General features: G+C 43.3%; 1 protein-coding gene and 1 pseudogene across 1 annotated transcript; both read left to right on the top strand.

Moving 5' to 3' along the window:
* Nucleotides 1–12,447: 12,447 nt before the first annotated feature.
* LOC147316794 (ribosomal biogenesis protein LAS1L-like) lies at nt 12,448–14,203 on the top strand (annotated as a pseudogene).
* A 5,065-nt stretch (nt 14,204–19,268) lies between these two features.
* LOC147316793 (ribosomal biogenesis protein LAS1L-like) lies at nt 19,269–21,209 on the top strand. The gene has a single exon (XM_086313339.1). It carries the CDS (start codon nt 19,494–19,496, stop codon nt 21,129–21,131), a length of 1,638 nt encoding a protein of 545 aa, XP_086169465.1. The 5' UTR covers nt 19,269–19,493; the 3' UTR covers nt 21,132–21,209.
* The last annotated feature ends 1,396 nt before the right edge of the window (nt 21,210–22,605 follow it).

Below are 22,605 nucleotides of genomic sequence, written 5' to 3'. Positions count from 1 at the left end.
GGGTTAGCGGTTTTCTTGGGATGCGAGTTAAGTGGGTGAGCTCTAAAAAGAGGGGGAGTGTGCTCCCCCTGATGAGGTCTTCTAGGTAAGCTAGGTTAACCTTCTTGTGTGAGCTTTTCAAATGCACTTTTAAGGTTTGTGGGATTTTTTTGTTTTATAAATGTCCCTCAAGACCCCCTGATGACCCAGTAATTCATTTTTTGCGCACTGTAGTACACATTTAGTTTTTGCTTGTAGCTCGCATACTCTACTTGCCACTCCTCTAAGTCCTGATGTTTCTTAGAGAGGGCAACAGTACCTTTAAAATTATGTCACATGTGTGGGGGTGTGGCCTTGCCAATTGTTTTTCCCACCTTTTCAAAATGGCTGGCGTGCCCACCAGCACATTTTATGGAAGAAAGAAAGGTAAGCTTGATATTTACAATTAAAATGTTTTGTTAAACTCAGATTTTTATTTTATTCAAAAAATAAACATCTAGTAAATAATTTCAGGGGTCTTTAAGAATTAGGCTCATTTACTTTCACAGGGAACATGACTAATTTATTAATGTGTGCTCTACACATTGGGACTTTATATTTATTTCACTTTTTCCTAATACACAACTTTTGACAAAGGCGAAGAGAATTCTTAACACAATTATTAAGGGAGATTCAAACATAGATTTTTCAAAATATGAGAGGGTCAGGACCCACTAAAAGCCACACAAAGATTATCGAGATGCAGTGGCAGATGTAATAGAGAAAGACACAGGGCCACCTGAAATCTGTCGTCCTATCTGGTGCAAAACCAACATGTAGTAGAATCTGGAATTTTGATTTTGAGTTAAAAATAAAATATGGGTAAAATGCAGAAATGTTTTCCAGTAAAGTAAAAAATAAGAGTCGCAATTATAGTTGAATCCATAACACCTAATTGTTTCTACAAGATCACGTCGTTGCTGAAAGTTATCAGTGATCTCAATGTGTGAAAGGAACTCACAGTGTCTGGAGTTTAAGCTCCTCTTGGCTGAGAAACCTGGGACAAACATGTGAACAAGACCTGAATAATACCAGTAATGAAGACTTCTCTCCAAAGATCAATAAAGGGAAGCCCCAATCTGATGAGAGTCTAGCAAAATATAGTTCACTCCACTTGCCTGAAATGGTTAGCAGTCCAAGGCATTTCAGTTGTAGAATGATTGGGTGCAACAATGAAACAGATGTGAGATGAGGGAAGTGCCAAATGTTCCTTTGTGTCTCCAAATAAAATCAGTACTTCCTCAGATTTCCTAAATAAATTGACTTTTGTGAAGTAGAAAGTTCAGTGCCATCACTTATTCCTGAACCAATAGTTTACAGCTAGTGAAGTGTCAGTGACTTCTGGGTTGGTCCCTGATCTTCATCTTATGAGATTGTTATTTTAATAACACTTGATTTATTTAAAAGAAAAAAGAAAAAAAAGAAAAAACGAAAACATTTCTCCCTGTTTTTTCTTCTCTGGGTCTCAGGAGGACATTATGTCCCTCTCCACTACAAGACTCTTGTTATGTCTACAAAACAGTCATATTAAAATCATCCTCAATTCTATTCTGGCGCTGTTTCCCGACTTTTCCTGACCTGATTCTGCGCGTGGACGAAGCAGCAACACAGACGACTCGACTAACGTACTACCTTAATTTCACTATAGCAGGGCACGCACACATCAATGCAACCAAACACGTTTTGCTATAAATCTAGTTAATTTCAGTTAGTTTTGTGAACATTCAGTACAGTTTTAGTTAGTATTTCTTTTTGTTTTGATTTTATTACCGTTAACGCAAAATTTTTTCCCACTTCTAGTTTTCGTTATTTCATTTGTTGTCTTTAATAATAATAATCTCCTCTGCACCCTTGAATAAACATCATTAACATGATCAACCTTTTGCTGCTTGTTATTTCACCATCTTATTGAATCAAATACTTCATCCTTATGTGGTTTACAACATTATATTTATCTAAATCTCCACTTTGTGTCTAAATGTTTGAAGAATTTTTGAGGGTCAAATTTCGAGAATTTGACCATAGTGAAAGTTATGGCGTTATCACCCCCTTTGGGGATTACCTTTTTCCAGTTTTGATGATATTCCTCCCCGTTCTTTATTCTTTGCAAGTACCCCTCCTCGGTGGCGAGAACCATTGGTGTGATCAAGCGGGTGCTGTAAAAACAAAAGGTCAGGACAGAGCAGTCACCAGTCATGTACTTCATTCAAAATTAACAAATATCAAGCTTCATATTGATCCTCTGAGTGTAATGGTACATTTTAATTTCCACTTCTCAAAACTAAAAACAATATTTTCTTTATTTTACTCTTGTTCTTGTGCAGCACCACCCCTCAGCACATGCCCCTGTTATTTTATCTTACTTTTAAAATGTTGACTACTTCAAGAGAGCGCCCAAAAGACGGGGACCAGTGTTTATCATTACATATCTCCATTTTGAGTGTGGCTGTCTATCATTCCCCTCTTATTCATAGACCTCGGTGGAGGGTTTTTTGTTTGTTTTTTCTTTATTTCTCTAAAATTAATTCACTCTCTACATTGACCCACTATGGTTAATAATAACATGCTCAGTCATGAGTGGGATCAAACCTTTTCTTCACTTTAGCATTTAACATTCCCAACAATATAATGTGATACATTAATTAAAACACAGCTACTAAAACACAATTTTCTTAATGCAAACATCAGTAACTCAAAATTAGCAACCAAGGGGTTCAGCCTGCAGTTCACACTCCTGTGAAGCTACAGCTCTTTAGTCTCTGTCATTCTTCTGTTCTTGCAGACAAAACAAAGCAAAAGAAAACATCCACCCTTCTTTTACAGGCTGGGTGAATTGTCTGTGGACATTTAATAATCCTAAAGTCGGCACCGTTTTTGTCTCAGTACCAAGTCAGTTAAAACTTTTAGTCGTCAGTCCGTCACAGTCCAGTCACATGCATACATTCACACACATTCGTACCAGAAGTTGCTGATAATGGAGTCTCACGCGCAACCTATTCGAGGCTCCATCACCAGCAAGATGACGTCATCATTTTAAAGGAAACAGCTCCTTGTTTGTTTTTCCTTCTTTGGACTGGATTGACTCGGTGCAATCCTTTTAGGCTTCAGGATCAGTGTCCCATATAAGTGAATTTTTCTCCCAAGCTCATTATAATCATGGAGAAAAAAAATACTTTGCGACTGTTTTCAATAAGAATATTTTATAGCGCTTTAAAGTTCAATCTCTCAGGCCTGGATTAAAGAGCTGATTTGTTAAATCAGGAACTCACAAAATACCAAAATATCACCACCGGTGGGTCACACCTCTCAGATGTTCTTATCTCAGTGCACTGTAACAAAAGCAAAAACAAACGTAAACAATAAAACACTCATATAATAACAAATACTGGGGCCCATTACAAACATGTCCAAAGTTCAAACCATCTTTCTCTCTCTTAGAGAAAGAGAACAATCCAAACCTCACTGATAGAATCAACCTAGTGTCAAACAAAACCCAAAAATCAACCAGAACTTCACACACTATATTGTGTAGGCATACAGTTACCATAACTCCTTTTTTTTTTTTTGCACCAACAAAAACACGTTGGATTTACTTGACTCAATAGTAGACACTGGTTACACACAAACGCTTTGCTTTGGCGGAAACTTAAACAACTGAGTCAAATCAACACAACCTTTTGATATTCTCTCCGAAATAAAACTCACATCATTCACTCATCATTTTCACTCTGTACCACTGCTCCTTATCAGGCTGTGTGAAGCACAGTACACAATTCAGTGGAGGCCTCAAGCCATAAACCGACATCACGCACAGACATTGTTTTCACAACCAAACTACTTTAAACCTTGTCCCCTAAATCTACACAGATGCCCTCTGTGTGGCATGAAATGCATTTAACCCATAAACAATCAATGGCTTCTTATTGTTGTAACCGACTCCATATTCGGATGTTTGTGTGCAGCATTTGTTAGTAAAGCATTCTTCATTGCATCAGCGTGTGTGTGGATCACTTCTCAGTGAATTGAATCAGCATTTTGATTTTTTGCACGTGTGTGTGTCATTTCTCACTCAATCAACGAGTGCATATGTTCGTATATGTTTCTCTTCATTCTGAGTCAGTGCATGTAGATGTGTATGTGTGTGTGTGTGTTTGTGTTCATCACTTTCCTGTTCTGGTGTTCTGAGTAAACCGCGGCCTGAAGCATGCCCTGGGTCCTGCCCTCCTCCATTTCAGTCTGTTTGCGTCCATTGGTGATGCTGATTAAAGTTCTGTCCATACTGGTTCTGGCCCCAATTGAGGCAGTGCTTTTCTCCAGTGTCCTGCATCTTCTCCTTATTCCACTCCTCCTTAGCTTGACCCTTTTGCTTCTGTAGCTCCTTCAGGGTTTTGATACGCAGCTCAATCGTCTGGATGTCAGTGTCAAGCTCCAGTCTACGCTGCTGCTCCAGCTCTTCCTCTGTTTCTCCCAGCCAAGTCAAGATTTTGTTCAGGTCAAAGTTCAGCTGCTGTCACTGCTGCTCGTTCTGCTTTGTTCTCATCTCCTTGCTGAGGTCCTGAGCCTGCAGAAGCTCCCAGTGCTCCATCCCTCCTGAAGTCTGGGGGTCTGAGCTGCTGGGATCTGCCAGTCCAGACACCGTATCCTCTTCCTCCTCACCGTGTCAATACCTCCACGACACTCGCCCCTCAGTCGCAGATATCACATGTATGAGGAGTCCGTTTCTATGCCTGTACAATTGCAGCTGCTGTCCATTTGTTGCAGGCAGAAACGGCTGACATCCAGAGGGTGTAAATGAGAGTCTGCAGCAGCAACTTCACCAGTGGAAGACCTCAGTGTTTGTTCTGTTAGCTTAACAAAGGCCTCAAGGACGTTTCTGGGATGCTCATCTGGCCCCGGCAAGCTCCGGCCTGACTTCACGTCCAGCGTCTGGGACTGCAAGTCTGATGGGTTCCATTATCAGCCAGCTCCTCTTGAGCCATGCTCAGTTTCTGCTCTGATGTCTTGAGCTCTCACTGAGGACATAAACCTCAGTCTTTTCCGTACACATCAGATTGAAGTCCATTGATGTTTCCCTTGCCTTGCTCCACGGCCTTCTACGGCTCTGCTGTTCGGCTCTTCTCAGAGGTCAGCTCCTGGCCGAGCCCCGACACCTGTGCCTTCAGCTTATTTTCTCCTGGTGTTTTGTCCATTCTGAGGTGCCTCCTGACCTCAGTTACTCCTCCTGTCTCTAGCACGCCCTTCTTGCTGCCCGATGGTCATTGTTGGTCCGTCACTGTCCTGCACAGTTTTAATGCAGAGTGGTTAAGGTCAGCATGGTTTTGCTCGGCCTCTCTTTTCATCTGGGCTTAATGGGCGTCTCGTCACAGCTCTGTCAGCTGACGCTGTCTTTTTCCATATGGCAAGAGTGTGAAGAGTGTGTGAGAGGGGTGTGTCCGATCAGGCACAATGCTGGTGGCTTTGCGAGTGCCTCGTTTTCCAAATCCAGATGTTTATTTGTCACGTACACAGCAACAGAGAGAACAGTCTGTTGTTGGGATGGCTGAGGTCTTTCACGATCTTCCTGGTCTTGGTCCAGCACCGCCTTCTGTAGATTGAGTGCAGGTCAGGGAGCTCGGAGCGAATGGTGCGCTCAGCTGATTGCACAACCCTCTGTAGAGCTTGTCTGTCCGGCATGGTGCTGTTCCCGAACCAGACAGTGATATAGCTGCTCAGGATGCTCTCAATAATTCCTTTATATAAGGTGGTCAGAATCGGTGGTGGGAGCCGGGCCTTTCTCAGTCTTCTCAGAAAGAAAAGACGCTGACAGAAATCTCCCCGTGTAGTGAAACGGGCCTTGGATTACCGCTCTCCGTCTCTGCTGCATGAGATCATTTTCCTGCAGCACTGTTGACATTTTCAAGTTGTTGTTGTGGGTCCAGCTGCTTTAGCATTTGGTCAGGGTCACATCAAAGATGGTGGAGGAGAGAGCAAAGATGGTAGAGGGGAGAGCAGGAGTCCAGGGTCAGCTTCGGCTTCGCGGGCCGACAAAGCAGCCTGTAATCAAGCATAAAGAGAAAAAACAAAACAAAACAAAACAAAACAAAACAAAAACAAACGAACAGGAAAATGATGTTGTATTGGCTGTGTTATTCAGAGGGGGAGAAACAACGGGACCAGGCCCTGTGTCAGCCTTCTCTCCCCCTTTTTTTGTTTTTTCTCTCCATATAATCCACTCATGACCCGCCAAGCTGACAGGACAACACAGGTACATGTTAAAATTCTTAAGATCATGTTTAAAGCACAAAAATGGAATTTTCTTTCATTAGGGGTATAACATGGCATAAAATAATATTATAATCTAACAAGTCCCAAGGAATTGAGTTAAAGGCTCAAGTAGTTTGGTAGGGAATTGGCTAGGTATATTTTAGAAATTAGGCCAGAGGCTGTTCCAGAAGTAACAGATACTGGGATTGGCTGCAAAAAAGTTATCTTTCTTCGGTTGGACCCGTTATGGTAAAATTTGTCGAAATTTGTTAGGTGCTAAATCTGTCAGGCCTTGCAGTGATTGTAAATATAAGACGTCTTTGTAATATAAAATAACAGAGGTTTGTGTGACCCTGTGTGTGACGTGCAGCTGCAGCGCTGCGAGCTATTTTTAGACGGTGTGTGAACATGCAAATGAGGTGGCTGCTGTGAAGCGCACAGAGGATTTTTGCTTGCTGTTTAGCGTGTTTTTGAGTTTTATAATTATGATTTGCAAACAATGATACATGCCTGTAATTAAAACGCTGATTTTGCTGATTATAATATTACAAATAAGGTTTTGAATGACTACGCTGAATGTTTGATGTTTGGCTGGGTTTTGATATAGAAGAGACAAATCGTGCATGATTTAGACTGGCACTTCAGTCGGCAGAGTAACATAGTGATGAAAATGATATTAAATAAATCTCTTAGTGTGTTGATACAGGTGGCTACGGGCCTGGGCCAACTGCCCCCACAAGCACAGCGGCCGAAGCAAAATTATAGTAATGGAAACCACACTCAGCAAGAATCAGCAGCTGTGGAAAAGACAGCAGCTAGGAAAGAATTAGAGGAGAAATTAAGAGAAGTTTTTAACTCATAAAATTGAGGCCACCAGACTTGTGGAAGTTGGGAAGGCGTCCGGAGCATCACAACAAAAAGGTGAAACAAAAACACACACAAGCAGAGTAATGTGAGAGAGAGGCACGTGCTAGAGGAATTCCTCGTTTGAGAAAAAAAAGTTCAATTCACCCACCTACAAACGCACACACACGCAATGAAGAAACAGCTTACATTCATGAACACGTGAAGATTTTCCAGCAAGTTTAAAGTAGCGAAACTTAACATACACCTGCTGTTAAATAATAAAGTTTATCCACTACTAACAAATAAACTCTCTGGGTTGCAGGACAACAACTTAACTTCAAAAAGACACTGGTCTGACCAACCAGTGAAGACACAACAAATTTAGTGGTTAAAAGATTCAAATTGTGACATGTTTTCTGCTGATTGATTAATACAAGTGATTACTGAGTGAAAGAAATGTCCATTTTTGGGCTTTTAAACATGATCTTAAGAATTTTAACATGTACCTGTGTTGTCCTGTCAGCTTGGCGGGTCATGAGTGGATTATATGGTGAGAAAAAACAAAAAAAGGGGGGAGAGAAGGCTGACACAGGGCCTGGTCCCGTTGTTTCTCCCCTCTCTGAATAATGCAGCCAAAATAACATCATTTTCCTGTTCGCTCGTTTTTGTTTTGTGTTTGTTTTGTTTTTTCTCTTTATGCTTGATTACAGGCTGCTTTGTCGGCCCGTTTCACTACACGGGGGAGATTTCTAGACAGCTTCAGCTGACAGAGCTGTGATGAGACGCCCATTAAGCCCGGAGGAAAAGTGAGGCCGAGCAAGACAATGCTGACCTTAACAACTCTGCATTAAAACTTCATACTTGCCTAAAGAACAAGCATGAATGATGCCTGAGTGGACACACACAACTCACAAGTTCCTGGCTCTGTCAGCTCCTCTGCAGAGGGTTTCCCTAAGAAGGTGGACCTAGCAGGGTCACCGGGAGACGGGGAGCTGTGCCTCACGGCCCTCACTTCGTCGGAGAAACCCTCATGCAGAGTTCAGAAACTTCTGTGTTGAGTATGTCGCTGTGAGCCTCCACCATTTAACTAGTGGGTGCAGCCTGAACTGTCTAGAGACAGACCAGACCAGCTGCACAACACAGACACTTCCAACCTGAGGACAAATCTAAGAGAACAGAAAAAGGAAAGGAAACTTAGCTTAGAACCATGCAGCGCTACAGGAGACGGCAGCACTGCAGAGGTGAGGACCGGCACCTGTTTGAAAGAGACAAATGCACACAAAATAAGTGTTTGTTGTAGAATGTGCAGCATGAAAGTAGCCTGCATGTTTTGCATAGAACTGTTTTATGCATCTGCATTTCACAAAGAATGACAAATTGGTATACGGGACAACAAATAAAATCTAATGTATAGAAAAAAGATAATAGGATATGCCCATGACAATAAGAATGATAAAGGACTTCACAAAGTCAATTTATTGCTAAAGTGTGATCTTAGAAAATTGCTATTGTGCACCACACTAAACAGAACAAATTCTGTCAAAACTTACTTTTGCAAGATCCCACAAATGTTTCGCAAGATCTTGAGAGTTTTTTTCTTTGCATTTATCATGCTTCCATCAATACCTGTAAAGCTGTACAGAGTACTGCAGCTGGTTGTTAATGAATGCAACAAAGACCACCAGATCAAAGTACACCTAGCCACGAGTGTTTCCCCTTCCACTGAGCACTATCTTCATCTCGCAAAATACATGTTCAAATTTTTTTTCTTCAATGTGCCTTGCGAGGCTCCATAACATACCTATCAATCTGTGAGCATTTCTCAGAGGCTGCAGCAACTGCAGCTTTTGAGGAAGTTGCAACAGCACATTTGTGAATTCTCACGCGTAGCCCTACAGGAACACCCACAGTTACAAATACCATAGTGACCAACATCAGTGCTACTACTGCCCACAGTTCATGTAAAGGAAACATAACGGTGTCATACAATAAACTACAGAATCAGCATCGTTGTCTGTGAAGGTTCTCAGTCATTCAGGTCATCGTAGTCAAAGGAGCTTGTAAAGAAAAGCGTCTGGACTTCTTTAAGTTGCTTGAAGACGTTTCACCTCTCATCCGAGAAGCTTCTTCACTTCATCAGCATTGTTGCACAACCGTGTATTCAATCTTGTTACCCTTCTTTAAAGTCCACCACCTGTGCTGCAAGTGAAGTTGAGGGCAACTGTGGCTCAGGGAGTTGGGAAGCACATCTGTAACCGGAAGGTTGCCGGTTCGATCCCTGGGCTCTCTGTCCTGGTCGTTGTGTCCTTGGGCAAGACACTTTACCCTACCGCCTACTGGTGATGGCGCGATATGGCAGCCTCGCTTCTGTCAGTCTGCCCCAGGGCAGCTGTGGCTACAACCGTAGTTGCCTTCACCAGTGACTGAATAGTGGCATTGTAAAGCGCTTTGGGTGCCTTGAAAAGCGCTATATAAATCCAGTCCATTATTAACACATTGGAAGTTGTGGCACTTCTCATTATTTGACGTGCACAGCCGCTCTGTGTGAGGGTCAAACATTTGTTTATTCAACACCTGTGAAGGTATCAGAAATCGGCTACTGAGAAAAAATGCATAGATAGCAAGAGAAGCAAATTAAAGCACTGCACGTGCTTTACGTGCTATGACATGCTGCACGTCATAAAACCCAGTTTCTTGATTAACATTTTTAAGAGTTAAGTTGTAATACTTTTGTGCATTATTAAAACAAATCCTAAAATTCTGTATCACTGTGCTGTTACGAGAAGGTAGCTTGAATGTAGGTATCTGGCCCTGTGTAAATCTTGAGCATGAGTGATGTTGTGGGACAGTGCACCAACTACACAGGTACAGTGGCGTGTCTAGAAAATTTTTGTTGGGGGGGCCAGGTAGGGGCACAGATTTGGAGAAGGGTGGCAGATTTAATTGGCAGATAATGTTTTAAAAAAAATTCTACCAACCCTTAACCATAATTCAATAATCCTATAAACCTAATAACCAAATGCACTTTTAACTCTTATTAGAATGAGATTTTAACCACTACGGTGCAAAGTTTTTAGATACTGCGTTGATAAAGTACAAGAGATACAATCAGTGCTTTGTCAGTGTTTACTCAGCATTCAAGGACAGCAATATTTGCATAGTATTTTTACTGACATATACTGCACATATGTTTTGGGCAAAAACATTTTTGAATATTAAAATACGAACATTTGTAGCAAACAATTGACAAATTAGCCATTCCAATGCAAAACTTTCTCTGCCTGTTAAAAAAAGAAGATAATCTTCTCACAAACTGGTGTTTGATTTTGAAACAGGAAAAAAGTGGAGAAACAACTGAAAAGACTAATATTTGAATAAAACCTGAAAGCAAGTAAATACTTTCTATGCTGCCTTATGGTAAACTTTGGTAATATTGATAAAGAACAACACTGGCTGATGATGAAATACATTCAGCTGGCATGGTGACACTGCCAGTATAACCTGCAGGGCTGGACTGGGACAGAAAATCGGGCATTTTGACTACAGACCGACCCACCAGGTATTAAAGCCATAAAGCCTTTGAATGAAAACAAACCCTGTTGTGACAGTGATGTACAGTCTTTTTGGTATATGTATGATTTCTATACATTTTACGTCAGATAAAAACTTTGGTTGTAAGATTTAGATAATTATTTAATAAAAGCTAGATATTTTAAATGAGAATAGGAAAGAAAAGTATTTCTTTGTGCCCCCTTTCCCTGTTAATGCCCTACCTGGCCCCCTGGCAAAACTTTGCTAGACCCGCCCCTGCACAGTTACCAGCTGTCAGCTACATAAAAAAGGATCCTGGTGGGTGGTCTTCACGTTTCCCTCTCACCAGATATCCAAACCGACATCATGACCAGCAGCTTTACAGCTGTGGCTCCAGCAAACATCAGCTGATACTAGAAATTAATATTAAATAAATTCTAACAACAGCCGATCAAGCTTAAACGTGCTGCTGTTGTTTAGCGCGACATCTGCTGGTTTCGTCTTTCTGGCGCAAAGTGGGCGATAAACAAACAAGAGAGAAAAGCCGATCAGCTGATCATCGATCAGTTTCATGATTGAAGTAGCAACAGGAGAGGGAGGATGAGAGAAGAGGCAGCTGTGCAGCGTAAAGACAGAATAAATCCAGCTTTGTGTCTTTTTCTATTCTAGCTGAAGTTCGGGACAAACTGCGTCTCTTCTCAGCTCAATACGAAACGTGTAATATTTTCTCTGATTGAGGGACCATTCCATTTTTTTAAGGAGCCGTTGGCAACTCTACTAACTAACCTTATGAATAAAATAAAGTTCACTATCAGTAACATCATAGCAACCGAACAGCTGTATAAAAACTCCAAGCTGGCTAGAACGCAGTATGAGTTATTGCAACTGACAGTAAAAAGTCAGCAACATGAAAATAAACTCCACCTAAACTTAGTTCATATCTGACCCAGATAGACTGCAGGTCATAACTTCTTACCTGAAGTTCAGTTCACCTGACACTCGGACTGGCGGCTGCCTCGGGGCTCTCCTCCTGCCTCCCCTTCCCTCATCCACCTGCTGCCTCTGTGGAAGCCCCGCCATAGCCACCACCAAACAACGGAGTTATTTCTACACATCGACCTGCATCTGGCCAATCCACCACCTCTCATTGTTCATGCCGTTACAAAAAAAATAAAAAATAAGTCAAATAAGCCCGATGGCCAGTCCAGCTATGTTAACCTGCAACCAAATCTGCAGCTCCATACAGCAATGTTACGACTTAGATTACATCTTATAACTCATAACTCTTATGTTAGCTCCCCTCTGTAGCATACTGTCTGAAATATTCCACGGCTGCAATAATTCTTTAAGTGTTATTTTTTCCTTGGTATTCTAATTTCGCCGAAGTTTACTAAACTCAACAAACTTAATATTACTTACCGGGACATTTATTCTGTCCTCATTTTCTTTCACCGAAAAATTGTTTCCTGCAGTGACGTCTTTCGTGCTTGGCTCTCCTACCTTTGCTAACGTGATGCACATAGCGCAGAAGCCGATGCTGCATTCACTTACACTCGGATATCTGAGCGTCACCGTGAAAACATAATCGGACATTTGATATTTGATTGAATTTTATTGTTTTGCCTTTGGGGTGGCACCTGGGGTGGCCAGTCTGGTTGGGGGGGTGGCCTGTGCCCCCCCAGGCCACCCCGCTGGACACGCCATTGACCATAGCCAAAGAAAGCTCGTTTATGACCAGCATCATGTAAATAAGCGCTCTGTAGAACCATCGCTCCATCCTCCAATCCAGCAGGTGGCGTCAGCGTGCCCGCAGGGTGAACGTCAGCCACAAACGAAGCCGAAGAAAACGTTAGCGTCATTTCCTGGTTGCTGTGCGACAAGCAACTGTAAAACTCGAAGCTCTGAACGCGGTCCTCTGTCATATAAATCTGCGAGTGGTCTCTGCGTGAGGCGAGCGGCTTTTCCCGGTGAGTGAGAGATTGAGCGTGAGGTCCGGAGCGCGCACAATGAATAAAAAGGGCTCTGAGAAAACACGCCATGTGGTAGCCTGGCTTAACAAAGCGGAGTGGGATCAGGTTCGGGACTACCTTTACTCGATGGACTCCTCTCTGCAGAGGTTTGCGTTAGAGAGGATATCGGCTTGGAGGGCCAGGTGCGCTGATAGTTTTCCCGTGGCCGTGGACTGCACAGCAGACCTCGTGCGCTGCCAGGTGCGGGACCGGTCCGGACAGCTTACCGGAGATGACTTGACCCTGATGTACGGGACGGCCCTGGTAAGATTTGTTAATCTTATCACGGATCGCCAGCAGGGGAGAAAGGCCCAGCCGCTGAGGCAACTGGCTGGAAACTTGAACATCCCCGAGTGGGTGGTGGATCTGAGGCACGAAATCATGCGTGGGACTCTTCCTTCTTTGAAATGGTGCCGAAAGGGATGTAAGGTGGCCCTGGAGTGGCTCCAGCAGGAGTTTTGGTCCAGACAGCTGGGAGGAGGCCCCGATGAGCAGCTCGTTGCCAGGCAGAAAGAAGTGGATGCCTGCAGAAACGCTCGGGAGCTGCTGATCTCTTTTCAGAAGGACCAGTACCAAGCTTTTGATGATGGGTCTCCTGAAGACAAGGGGAAGAGCTTGTGGCAGGCCCCCTTAGCAGACATGAGTTCGTTGCTGGGTGAGATCAAGCAGTTTGCACTGGGGTCCAGGGAGCTGTTGATTGATGTGCTGCTGGAAGACGGTTTTCTTGTTCCTACCATGGAGCAGCTGGAAGCATTAGGCTGTGCAACATCTGACAGTGCCAGTCCCACTGAGCCCAGAGTCCCACAAACCTTCCTGCGCTTTTGGCTGCCCCTGCTAAAGATGCTTAACTCTTCGTCTTTCATTCACCTCTTCCTGGAGAAGCTCTTTGTGGAACTGAAGCTGCTCAGCAAAGAGCCCAACGGTCACAGGTGTTTCTATATTTCTGCATGGATTTCAGAAGTCTTCCTCTGCAACAACAACAAATTTGAATATCATTTTGAGACAAGGTTGCAGAAGAAAGCCAGAATGAAGGACAGGATTTTCATCGACCGCATCAAGCTGAGGTGGCAGCAGCTTCTCTCTGCATGTCTGGATGCCCCCTGCATCAGCACACCTCACCTGATCCAGCTAGTCCTGGATGACATGGAGCATCCCCCCCCTCAGGAAACCAGAGAGAAGCTGTTCCAGCTCTGCTCCATCTACACACAGACAGAGCGCTCAGAGGCCAGCACACCTCTGCAGCAGCAGCAGCCCATATATACTGTGAGTATGCTGCTGGACCAGATGCAACACTCCTCACCGATGGACTCGGAGAGAAGTGAGGACCGCAAATGGGCAGACGTGCAGGCTGAAAGAGCACTTGCCCTCAGACACGTAGCAGCATCCCCGGGGCCTCGGCTCCAGCCCGGCCAGCTGAGGGCCTCCTCTGGAGCAACAGCGAGCTCAACAAACTGAAATGTGGACTGAAGCTTTTTTAAGTTACTTGTGTTATTTTTGTTACTTGTGTTATTTTTTGTTTTATGTTAAATGGTAAATGTTTTATGTTAAGCACAAGATTGTTGTTGTTGTTGTCATTCCAGCCTCCGCTGACTCTTGTTGTGCTAGAAGCAGTTTTGAAGCAAAAATACAATATTCAGAAGACAAAATGTTGTGGGAGCTTTAACCATGAGCACAGTGCAGGTTCAGCAGTTGTGATTGTTTCTGTCCAGTCGAGCTCGTTAACTAAACATGTTGGCAGAAGCAGAAATAAAACTTTCAGAAGACAAAATGTTCTGATTTAAAGAAGGACCAAAGGAAGGAAAGCATAGGTTTTGATTAAGTCTGATAAACTAGAATTATAAGGTATTGTTACATTAAAAGGAGCAAAATGAAATAAAAAGGCTATATCAAAAACAGGTTATAACATAGGAAATGTGAGGTTTTAAAATGAAGTTAGTGTCAGCGTTTTAAGAGAGTGGTAAAATGATGAGTAACGTTGAAGAATATATATAAATACAAGTCTATAAGTCAAGAACATAATTAGGATAAGGCTTTTGATTAAAGAGTCCCAACTATGATAAGTTAGGGAGATGCAGGAAAAGGTGTTTTGTTTCCTTTGCAGAAGATCTCGGCGACCACAGGGGGTGAGGATCCTGGAGGCCCGAGGCCGGATGGACCACAAGAGAGGGTCAGAGCGAGGACACAATGTATTGCGACCTCTGGTGTACCAATCGTCGTCATCGTCACCATTGCATTAATAATATAATCTGCAGCATTGATATTGCATTCAGAGGTTTAAACAGTGTGTGTCTTTCAGAAAGACTAAGTTGCAGAAAGTTTGCATTAATGAAAGCAGAGTCTAAGTTATTCTGAGGAGCAGGTTAGACGAGGCTATTTGATGAGCCTCTGGTCTGGTGGAAGGTCAGAAGTGCAACGGGTGAGATGAGAGAGCATTTGAGGACGACATATACACACACACACACACTTAGTTAGAGAGAATCATTTATAGGTGAGAGGTTAGTTATGTTTACTCGCAACTGTGAAAGAGGAACAGTTTCTTGTTGTCTCGGCAAGAAAGAGGAAATACCTGGTGTGAATACGTATGAATGGACGGTGACTGGACGGACGAACTGAACTAAGGTTGGACCAACTGGACACTGAGGTAAAGACTGGACTAAGGCTAAGCACATGACTGATGACTGTTCTGTTTTAAGTTCATTTTCATGACATAGATTGGATCATGAGTGGGGAAAACTGAGCATTTTTAGTTTTGTACATTATTTTGACACATGAAATGTGTCAAAATAAAGGGGGGATTTAAGGTTTAAGTTGAAATGGGTTTAGGATCATTTTAGGACTTTTGGGGTGTTTGATGATTTAGATATGGTAAAACTGAGGCAGACATTGTTATTTTCATGTTTAAGTTGAAGGATTAAAATGAACTGAATCCTGGTTAGAAGATAAACTCTTTACACACATAAAGAGCATTTAGATTAAGTAAAGTTAATATAAAGGATAGAGCCCAGAACATGATATCTTGAACCAACTTTGAATAATTAAGGGAACATTAGATGAACACAGTAGATTAGTGAGGTGTACCAGAGAGAGGCTTTTTGTTTTCTATCCTTTACAGGAGAACATTCCAGTAACACAGCGACCACAGGGGTGGCAAGAATCTCCAGTTTCGCAAACAGGTCACATCTGGATTACACGCTGTGGACAGGGCGACCCCGGAGGCAAAGGTGGTGTGGCTGAAGGTGCTCAAACGCAAGTGGAAGGAGCCACGCTGGACTGGTCCATACGAGGTTGTTGCCAGGACAACTACAGCAGTCCAACTGAAAGGGAAGGGCGACACCTGGTATCACTGGTCGCAGTGTGCACCAGCACATGAGAGCTTGGTTGAGGAAGAGGCTTCAACCAACACAGGTGTCAACAAACAGAGGCAGAATAAACCCTCTCACCTGTGCAACAGGCCATTCAGTAGTCCACCTGGAAGGCTGAAGAAAGAAGAGCAGCAGCGGAGAAGGTCGTCACGCCATCAGAAAGGGGCAGTGATAAGTTAAAGGCTCCACAAAGAGGGGAGTTTCAGTCCAGAATCTAAAATCTATATAACAAGTCTAGAATACAAAGTTTATATAACATGATGCAAACAACCGAATCAGAGACACGTAATGGGAAGAAACGTATTAAAATGTTCCTTACAACTACATGTGTATTATATGCGATAATAGTAACCATGGCTCTGTTGTCTTTTGTCTGTATTTTGCAAGGCACTCCGGACCCCTTGTCTGAACACGGAGGCCAGTCCAGCCCAGCAGTTCCTGAGACTGTAGGTCCTAAAACAGGATCGCTAGAAAGACAAAAGCGCGAGGGGTCAGGTAAAGGTGATGAATGTCTCAGCAGAAATAATGGCATAGAGTTGAACTATGTTAAAGGGTCTACCAGCTCATTCATGTTAGATTTGTGTGACGTCATTAAATGTACAGGAGCCAGTAGTAGATGGAAAGTGTCAGACAACAGTGGGACCATTTATGCCAAAACAAGATAACTATGCATGTTTTAAGTTCTCTACTGATAATGAAAAGTACAAGGTGGGAGAGATCGATCCAACTTGGTGTGCCGTCACACTTCAGGGACGAACCACCAACAATGTAAGCGGCCCTAGCACGGTAATTGGACACGCCAATGTCTGGGTCAGATATGAACTAAGTTTAGGTGGAGTTTATTTTCGTTGTGCTGACTTTTTACTGTCAGTTGCAATAACTCATACTGCGTTCTAGCCAGCTTGGAGTTTTTATACAGCTGTTCGGTTGCTATGATGTTACTGATAGTGAACTTTATTTTATTCATAAGGTTAGTTAGTAGAGTTGCCAACGGCTCCTTAAAAAAATGGAATGGTCCCTCAATCAGAGAAAATATTACACGTTTCGTATTGAGCTGAGAAGAGACGCAGTTTGTCCCGAACTTCAGCTAGAATGGAAAAAGACACAAAGCTGGATTTATTCTGTCTTTACGCTGCACAGCTGCCTCTTCTCTCATCCTCCCTCTCCTGTTGCTACTTCAATCATGAAACTGATCGATGATCAGCTGATCGGCTTTTCTCTCTTGTTTGTTTATCGCCCACTTTGCGCCAGAAAGACGAAACCAGCAGATGTCGCGCTAAACAACAGCAGCACGTTTAAGCTTGATCGGCTGTTGTTAGAATGTATTTAATATTAATTTCTAGTATCAGCTGATGTTTGCTGGAGCCACAGCTGTAAAGCTGCTGGTCATGATGTCGGTTTGGATATCTGGTGAGAGGGAAACGTGAAGACCACCCACCAGGATCCTTTTTTATGTAGCTGACAGCTGGTAACTGTGCAGGGGCGGGTCTAGCAAAGTTTTGCCAGGGGGCCAGGTAGGGCATTAACAGGGAAAGGGGGCACAAAGAAATACTTTTCTTTCCTATTCTCATTTAAAATATCTAGCTTTTATTAAATAATTATCTAAATCTTACAACCAAAGTTTTTATCTGACGTAAAATGTATAGAAATCATACATATACCAAAAAGACTGTACATCACTGTCACAACAGGGTTTGTTTTCATTCAAAGGCTTTATGGCTTTAATACCTGGTGGGTCGGTCTGTAGTCAAAATGCCCGATTTTCTGTCCCAGTCCAGCCCTGCAGGTTATACTGGCAGTGTCACCATGCCAGCTGAATGTATTTCATCATCAGCCAGTGTTGTTCTTTATCAATATTACCAAAGTTTACCATAAGGCAGCATAGAAAGTATTTACTTGCTTTCAGGTTTTATTCAAATATTAGTCTTTTCAGTTGTTTCTCCACTTTTTTCCTGTTTCAAAATCAAACACCAGTTTGTGAGAAGATTATCTTCTTTTTTTTAACAGGCAGAGAAAGTTTTGCATTGGAATGGCTAATTTGTCAATTGTTTGCTACAAATGTTCGTATTTTAATATTCAAAACTGTTTTTGCCCAAAACATATGTGCAGTATATGTCAGTAAAAATACTATGCAAATATTGCTGTCCTTGAATGCTGAGTAAACACTGACAAAGCACTGATTGTATCTCTTGTACTTTATCAACGCAGTATCTAAAAACTTTGCACCGTAGTGGTTAAAATCTCATTCTAATAAGAGTTAAAAGTGCATTTGGTTATTAGGTTTATAGGATTATTGAATTATGGTTAAGGGTTGGTAGAATTTTTTTTTTAAACATTATCTGCCAATTAAATCTGCCACCCTTCTCCAAATCTGTGCCCCTACCTGGCCCCCCCAACAAAAATTTTCTAGACACGCCACTGGACCCAGATAGACTGCAGGTCATAACTTCTTACCTGAAGTTCAGTTCACCTGACACTCGGACTGGCGGCTGCCTCGGGGCTCTCCTCCTGCCTCCCCTTCCCTCATCCACCTGCTGCCTCTGTGGAAGCCCCGCCATAGCCACCACCAAACAACGGAGTTATTTCTACACATCGACCTGCATCTGGCCAATCCACCACCTCTCATTGTTCATGCCGTTACAAAAAAAATAAAAAATAAGTCAAATAAGCCCGATGGCCAGTCCAGCTATGTTAACCTGCAACCAAATCTGCAGCTCCATACAGCAATGTTACGACTTAGATTACATCTTATAACTCATAACTCTTATGTTAGCTCCCCTCTGTAGCATACTGTCTGAAATATTCCACGGCTGCAATAATTCTTTACGTGTTATTTTTTCCTTGGTATTCTAATTTCGCCGAAGTTTACTAAACTCAACAAACTTAATATTACTTACCGGGACATTTATTCTGTCCTCATTTTCTTTCACCGAAAAATTGTTTCCTGTAGTGACGTCTTTCGTGCTTGGCTCTCCTACCTTTGCTAACGTGATGCACATAGCGCAGAAGCCGATGCTGCATTCACTTACACTCGGATATCTGAGCGTCACCGTGAAAACATAATCGGACATTTGATATTTGATTGAATTTTATTGTTTTGCCTTTGGGGTGGCACCTGGGGTGGCCAGTCTGGTTGGGGGGGTGGCCTGTGCCCCCCCAGGCCACCCCGCTGGACACGCCATTGACCATAGCCAAAGAAAGCTCGTTTATGACCAGCATCATGTAAATAAGCGCTCTGTAGAACCATCGCTCCATCCTCCAATCCAGCAGGTGGCGTCAGCGTGCCCGCAGGGTGAACGTCAGCCACAAACGAAGCCGAAGAAAACGTTAGCGTCATTTCCTGGTTGCTGTGCGACAAGCAACTGTAAAACTCGAAGCTCTGAACGCGGTCCTCTGTCATATAAATCTGCGAGTGGTCTCTGCGTGAGGCGAGCGGCTTTTCCCGGTGAGTGAGAGATTGAGCGTGAGGTCCGGAGCGCGCACAATGAATAAAAAGGGCTCTGAGAAAACACGCCATGTGGTAGCCTGGCTTAACAAAGCGGAGTGGGATCAGGTTCGGGACTACCTTTACTCGATGGACTCCTCTCTGCAGAGGTTTGCGTTAGAGAGGATATCGGCTTGGAGGGCCAGGTGCGCTAATAGTTTTCCCGTGGCCGTGGACTGCACAGCAGACCTCGTGCGCTGCCAGGTGCGGGACCGGTCCGGACAGCTTACCGGAGATGACTTGACCCTGATGTACGGGACGGCCCTGGTAAGATTTGTTAATCTTATCACGGATCGCCAGCAGGGGAGAAAGGCCCAGCCGCTGAGGCAACTGGCTGGAAACTTGAACATCCCCGAGTGGGTGGTGGATCTGAGGCACGAAATCACGCATGGGACTCTTCCTTCTTTGAAATGGTGCCGAAAGGGATGTAAGGTGGCCCTGGAGTGGCTCCAGCAGGAGTTTTGGTCCAGACAGCTGGGAGGAGGCCCCGATGAGCAGCTCGTTGCCAGGCAGAAAGAAGTGGATGCCTGCAGAAACGCTCGGGAGCTGCTGATCTCTTTTCAGAAGGACCAGTACCAAGCTTTTGATGATGGGTCTCCTGAAGACAAGGGGAAGAGCTTGTGGCAGGCCCCCTTAGCAGACATGAGTTGTTTGCTGGGTGAGATCAAGCAGTTTGCACTGGGGTCCAGGGAGCTGTTGATTGATGTGCTGCTGGAAGACGGTTTTCTTGTTCCTACCATGGAGCAGCTGGAAGCATTAGGCTGTGCAACATCTGACAGTGCCAGTCCCACTGAGCCCAGAGTCCCACAAACCTTCCTGCGCTTTTGGCTGCCCCTGCTAAAGATGCTTAACTCTTCGTCTTTCATTCACCTCTTCCTGGAGAAGCTCTTTGTGGAACTGAAGCTGCTCAGCAAAGAGCCCAACGGTCACAGGTGTTTCTATATTTCTGCATGGATTTCAGAAGTCTTCCTCTGCAACAACAACAAATTTGAATATCATTTTGAGACAAGGTTGCAGAAGAAAGCCAGAATGAAGGACAGGATTTTCATCAACCGCATCAAGCTGAGGTGGCAGCAGCTTCTCTCTGCATGTCTGGATGCCCCCTGCATCAGCACACCTCACCTGATCCAGCTAGTCCTGGATGACATGGAGCATCCCCCCCCTCAGGAAACCAGAGAGAAGCTGTTCCAGCTCTGCTCCATCTACACACAGACAGAGCGCTCAGAGGCCAGCACACCTCTGCAGCAGCAGCAGCCCATATATACTGTGAGTATGCTGCTGGACCAGATGCAACACTCCTCACCGATGGACTCGGAGAGAAGTGAGGAGCGCAAATGGGCAGACGTGCAGGCTGAAAGAGCACTTGCCCTCAGAGGTTCTCCGTGGCAGGTGTGCACTGATAATGTCACATGGAAGAACTATGACCTTGGTAAAGTTCCTGGACAGTCGGACGACCCGTCGTGCCTCATGGTGGACAATTATTCGATAATGACTGTGTTTGACCAGCCAGTGGAGCTGGAGAGCAGCGCGACACGTAGCAGCATCCCCGGGGCCTCGGCTCCAGCCCGGCCAGCTGAGGGCCTCCTCTGGAGCAACAGCGAGCTCAACAAACTGAAATGTGGACTGAAGCTTTTTTAAGTTACTTGTGTTATTTTTGTTACTTGTGTTATTTTTTGTTTTATGTTAAATGGTAAATGTTTTATGTTAAGCACAAGATTGTTGTTGTTGTTGTCATTCCAGCCTCCGCTGACTCTTGTTGTGCTAGAAGCAGTTTTGAAGCAAAAATACAATATTCAGAAGACAAAATGTTGTGGAATTTTAACCATGAGCACAGTGCAGGTTCAGCAGTTGTGATTGTTTCTGTCCAGTCGAGCTCGTTAACTAAACATGTTGGCAGAAGCAGAAATAAAACTTTCAGAAGACAAAATGTTCTGATTTAAAGAAGGACCAAAGGAAGGAAAGCATAGGTTTTGATTAAGTCTGATAAACTAGAATTATAAGGTATTGTTACATTAAAAGGAGCAAAATGAAATAAAAAGGCTATATCAAAAACAGGTTATAACATAGGAAATGTGAGGTTTTAAAATGAAGTTAGTGTCAGCGTTTTAAGAGAGTGGTAAAATGATGAGTAACATTGAAGAATATATATAAATACAAGTCTATAAGTCAAGAACATAATTAGGATAAGGCTTTTGATTAAAGAGTCCCAACTATGATAAGTTAGGGAGATGCAGGAAAAGGTGTTTTGTTTCCTTTGCAGAAGATCTCGGCGACCACAGGGGGTGAGGATCCTGGAGGCCCGAGGCCGGATGGACCACAAGAGAGGGTCAGAGCGAGGACACAATGTATTGCGACCTCTGGTGTACCAATCGTCGTCATCGTCACCATTGCATTAATAATATAATCTGCAGCATTGATATTGCATTCAGAGGTTTAAACAGTGTGTGTCTTTCAGAAAGACTAAGTTGCAGAAAGTTTGCATTAATGAAAGCAGAGTCTAAGTTATTCTGAGGAGCAGGTTAGACGAGGCTATTTGATGAGCCTCTGGTCTGGTGGAAGGTCAGAAGTGCAACGGGTGAGATGAGAGAGCATTTGAGGACGACATATACACACACACACTTAGTTAGAGAGAATCATTTATAGGTGAGAGGTTAGTTATGTTTACTCGCAACTGTGAAAGAGGAACAGTTTCTTGTTGTCTCGGCAAGAAAGAGGAAATACCTGGTGTGAATACGTATGAATGGACGGTGACTGGACGGACGAACTGAACTAAGGTTGGACCAACTGGACACTGAGGTAAAGACTGGACTAAGGCTAAGCACATGACTGATGACTGTTCTGTTTTAAGTTCATTTTCATGACATAGATTGGATCATGAGTGGGGAAAACTGAGCATTTTTAGTTTTGTACATTATTTTGACACATGAAATGTGTCAAAATAAAGGGGGGATTTAAGGTTTAAGTTGAAATGGGTTTAGGATCATTTTAGGACTTTTGGGGTGTTTGATGATTTAGATATGGTAAAACTGAGGCAGACATTGTTATTTTCATGTTTAAGTTGAAGGATTAAAATGAACTGAATCCTGGTTAGAAGATAAACTCTTTACACACA

This window comes from Aulonocara sp. 'chitande type north' Nkhata Bay, linkage group LG12, assembly GCF_057382095.1.
Source record: "Aulonocara sp. 'chitande type north' Nkhata Bay isolate Kocher_YH1m ecotype deep benthic linkage group LG12, A_spYH_male_GT1.1, whole genome shotgun sequence".
Classification (NCBI taxonomy): Eukaryota; Metazoa; Chordata; class Actinopteri; order Cichliformes; family Cichlidae; genus Aulonocara; species Aulonocara sp. 'chitande type north' Nkhata Bay.
The sequence above is the reverse complement of the archived record's forward strand: the minus strand, read 5'-3'. Positions and strand labels throughout refer to the sequence as shown.

Coding starts and splice junctions, on each gene's coding strand:
- LOC147316793 (XM_086313339.1), top strand. CDS start 19,494: ATGAATAAAAAGGGCTCTGAGAAAACACGCCATGTGGTAGCCTGGCTT.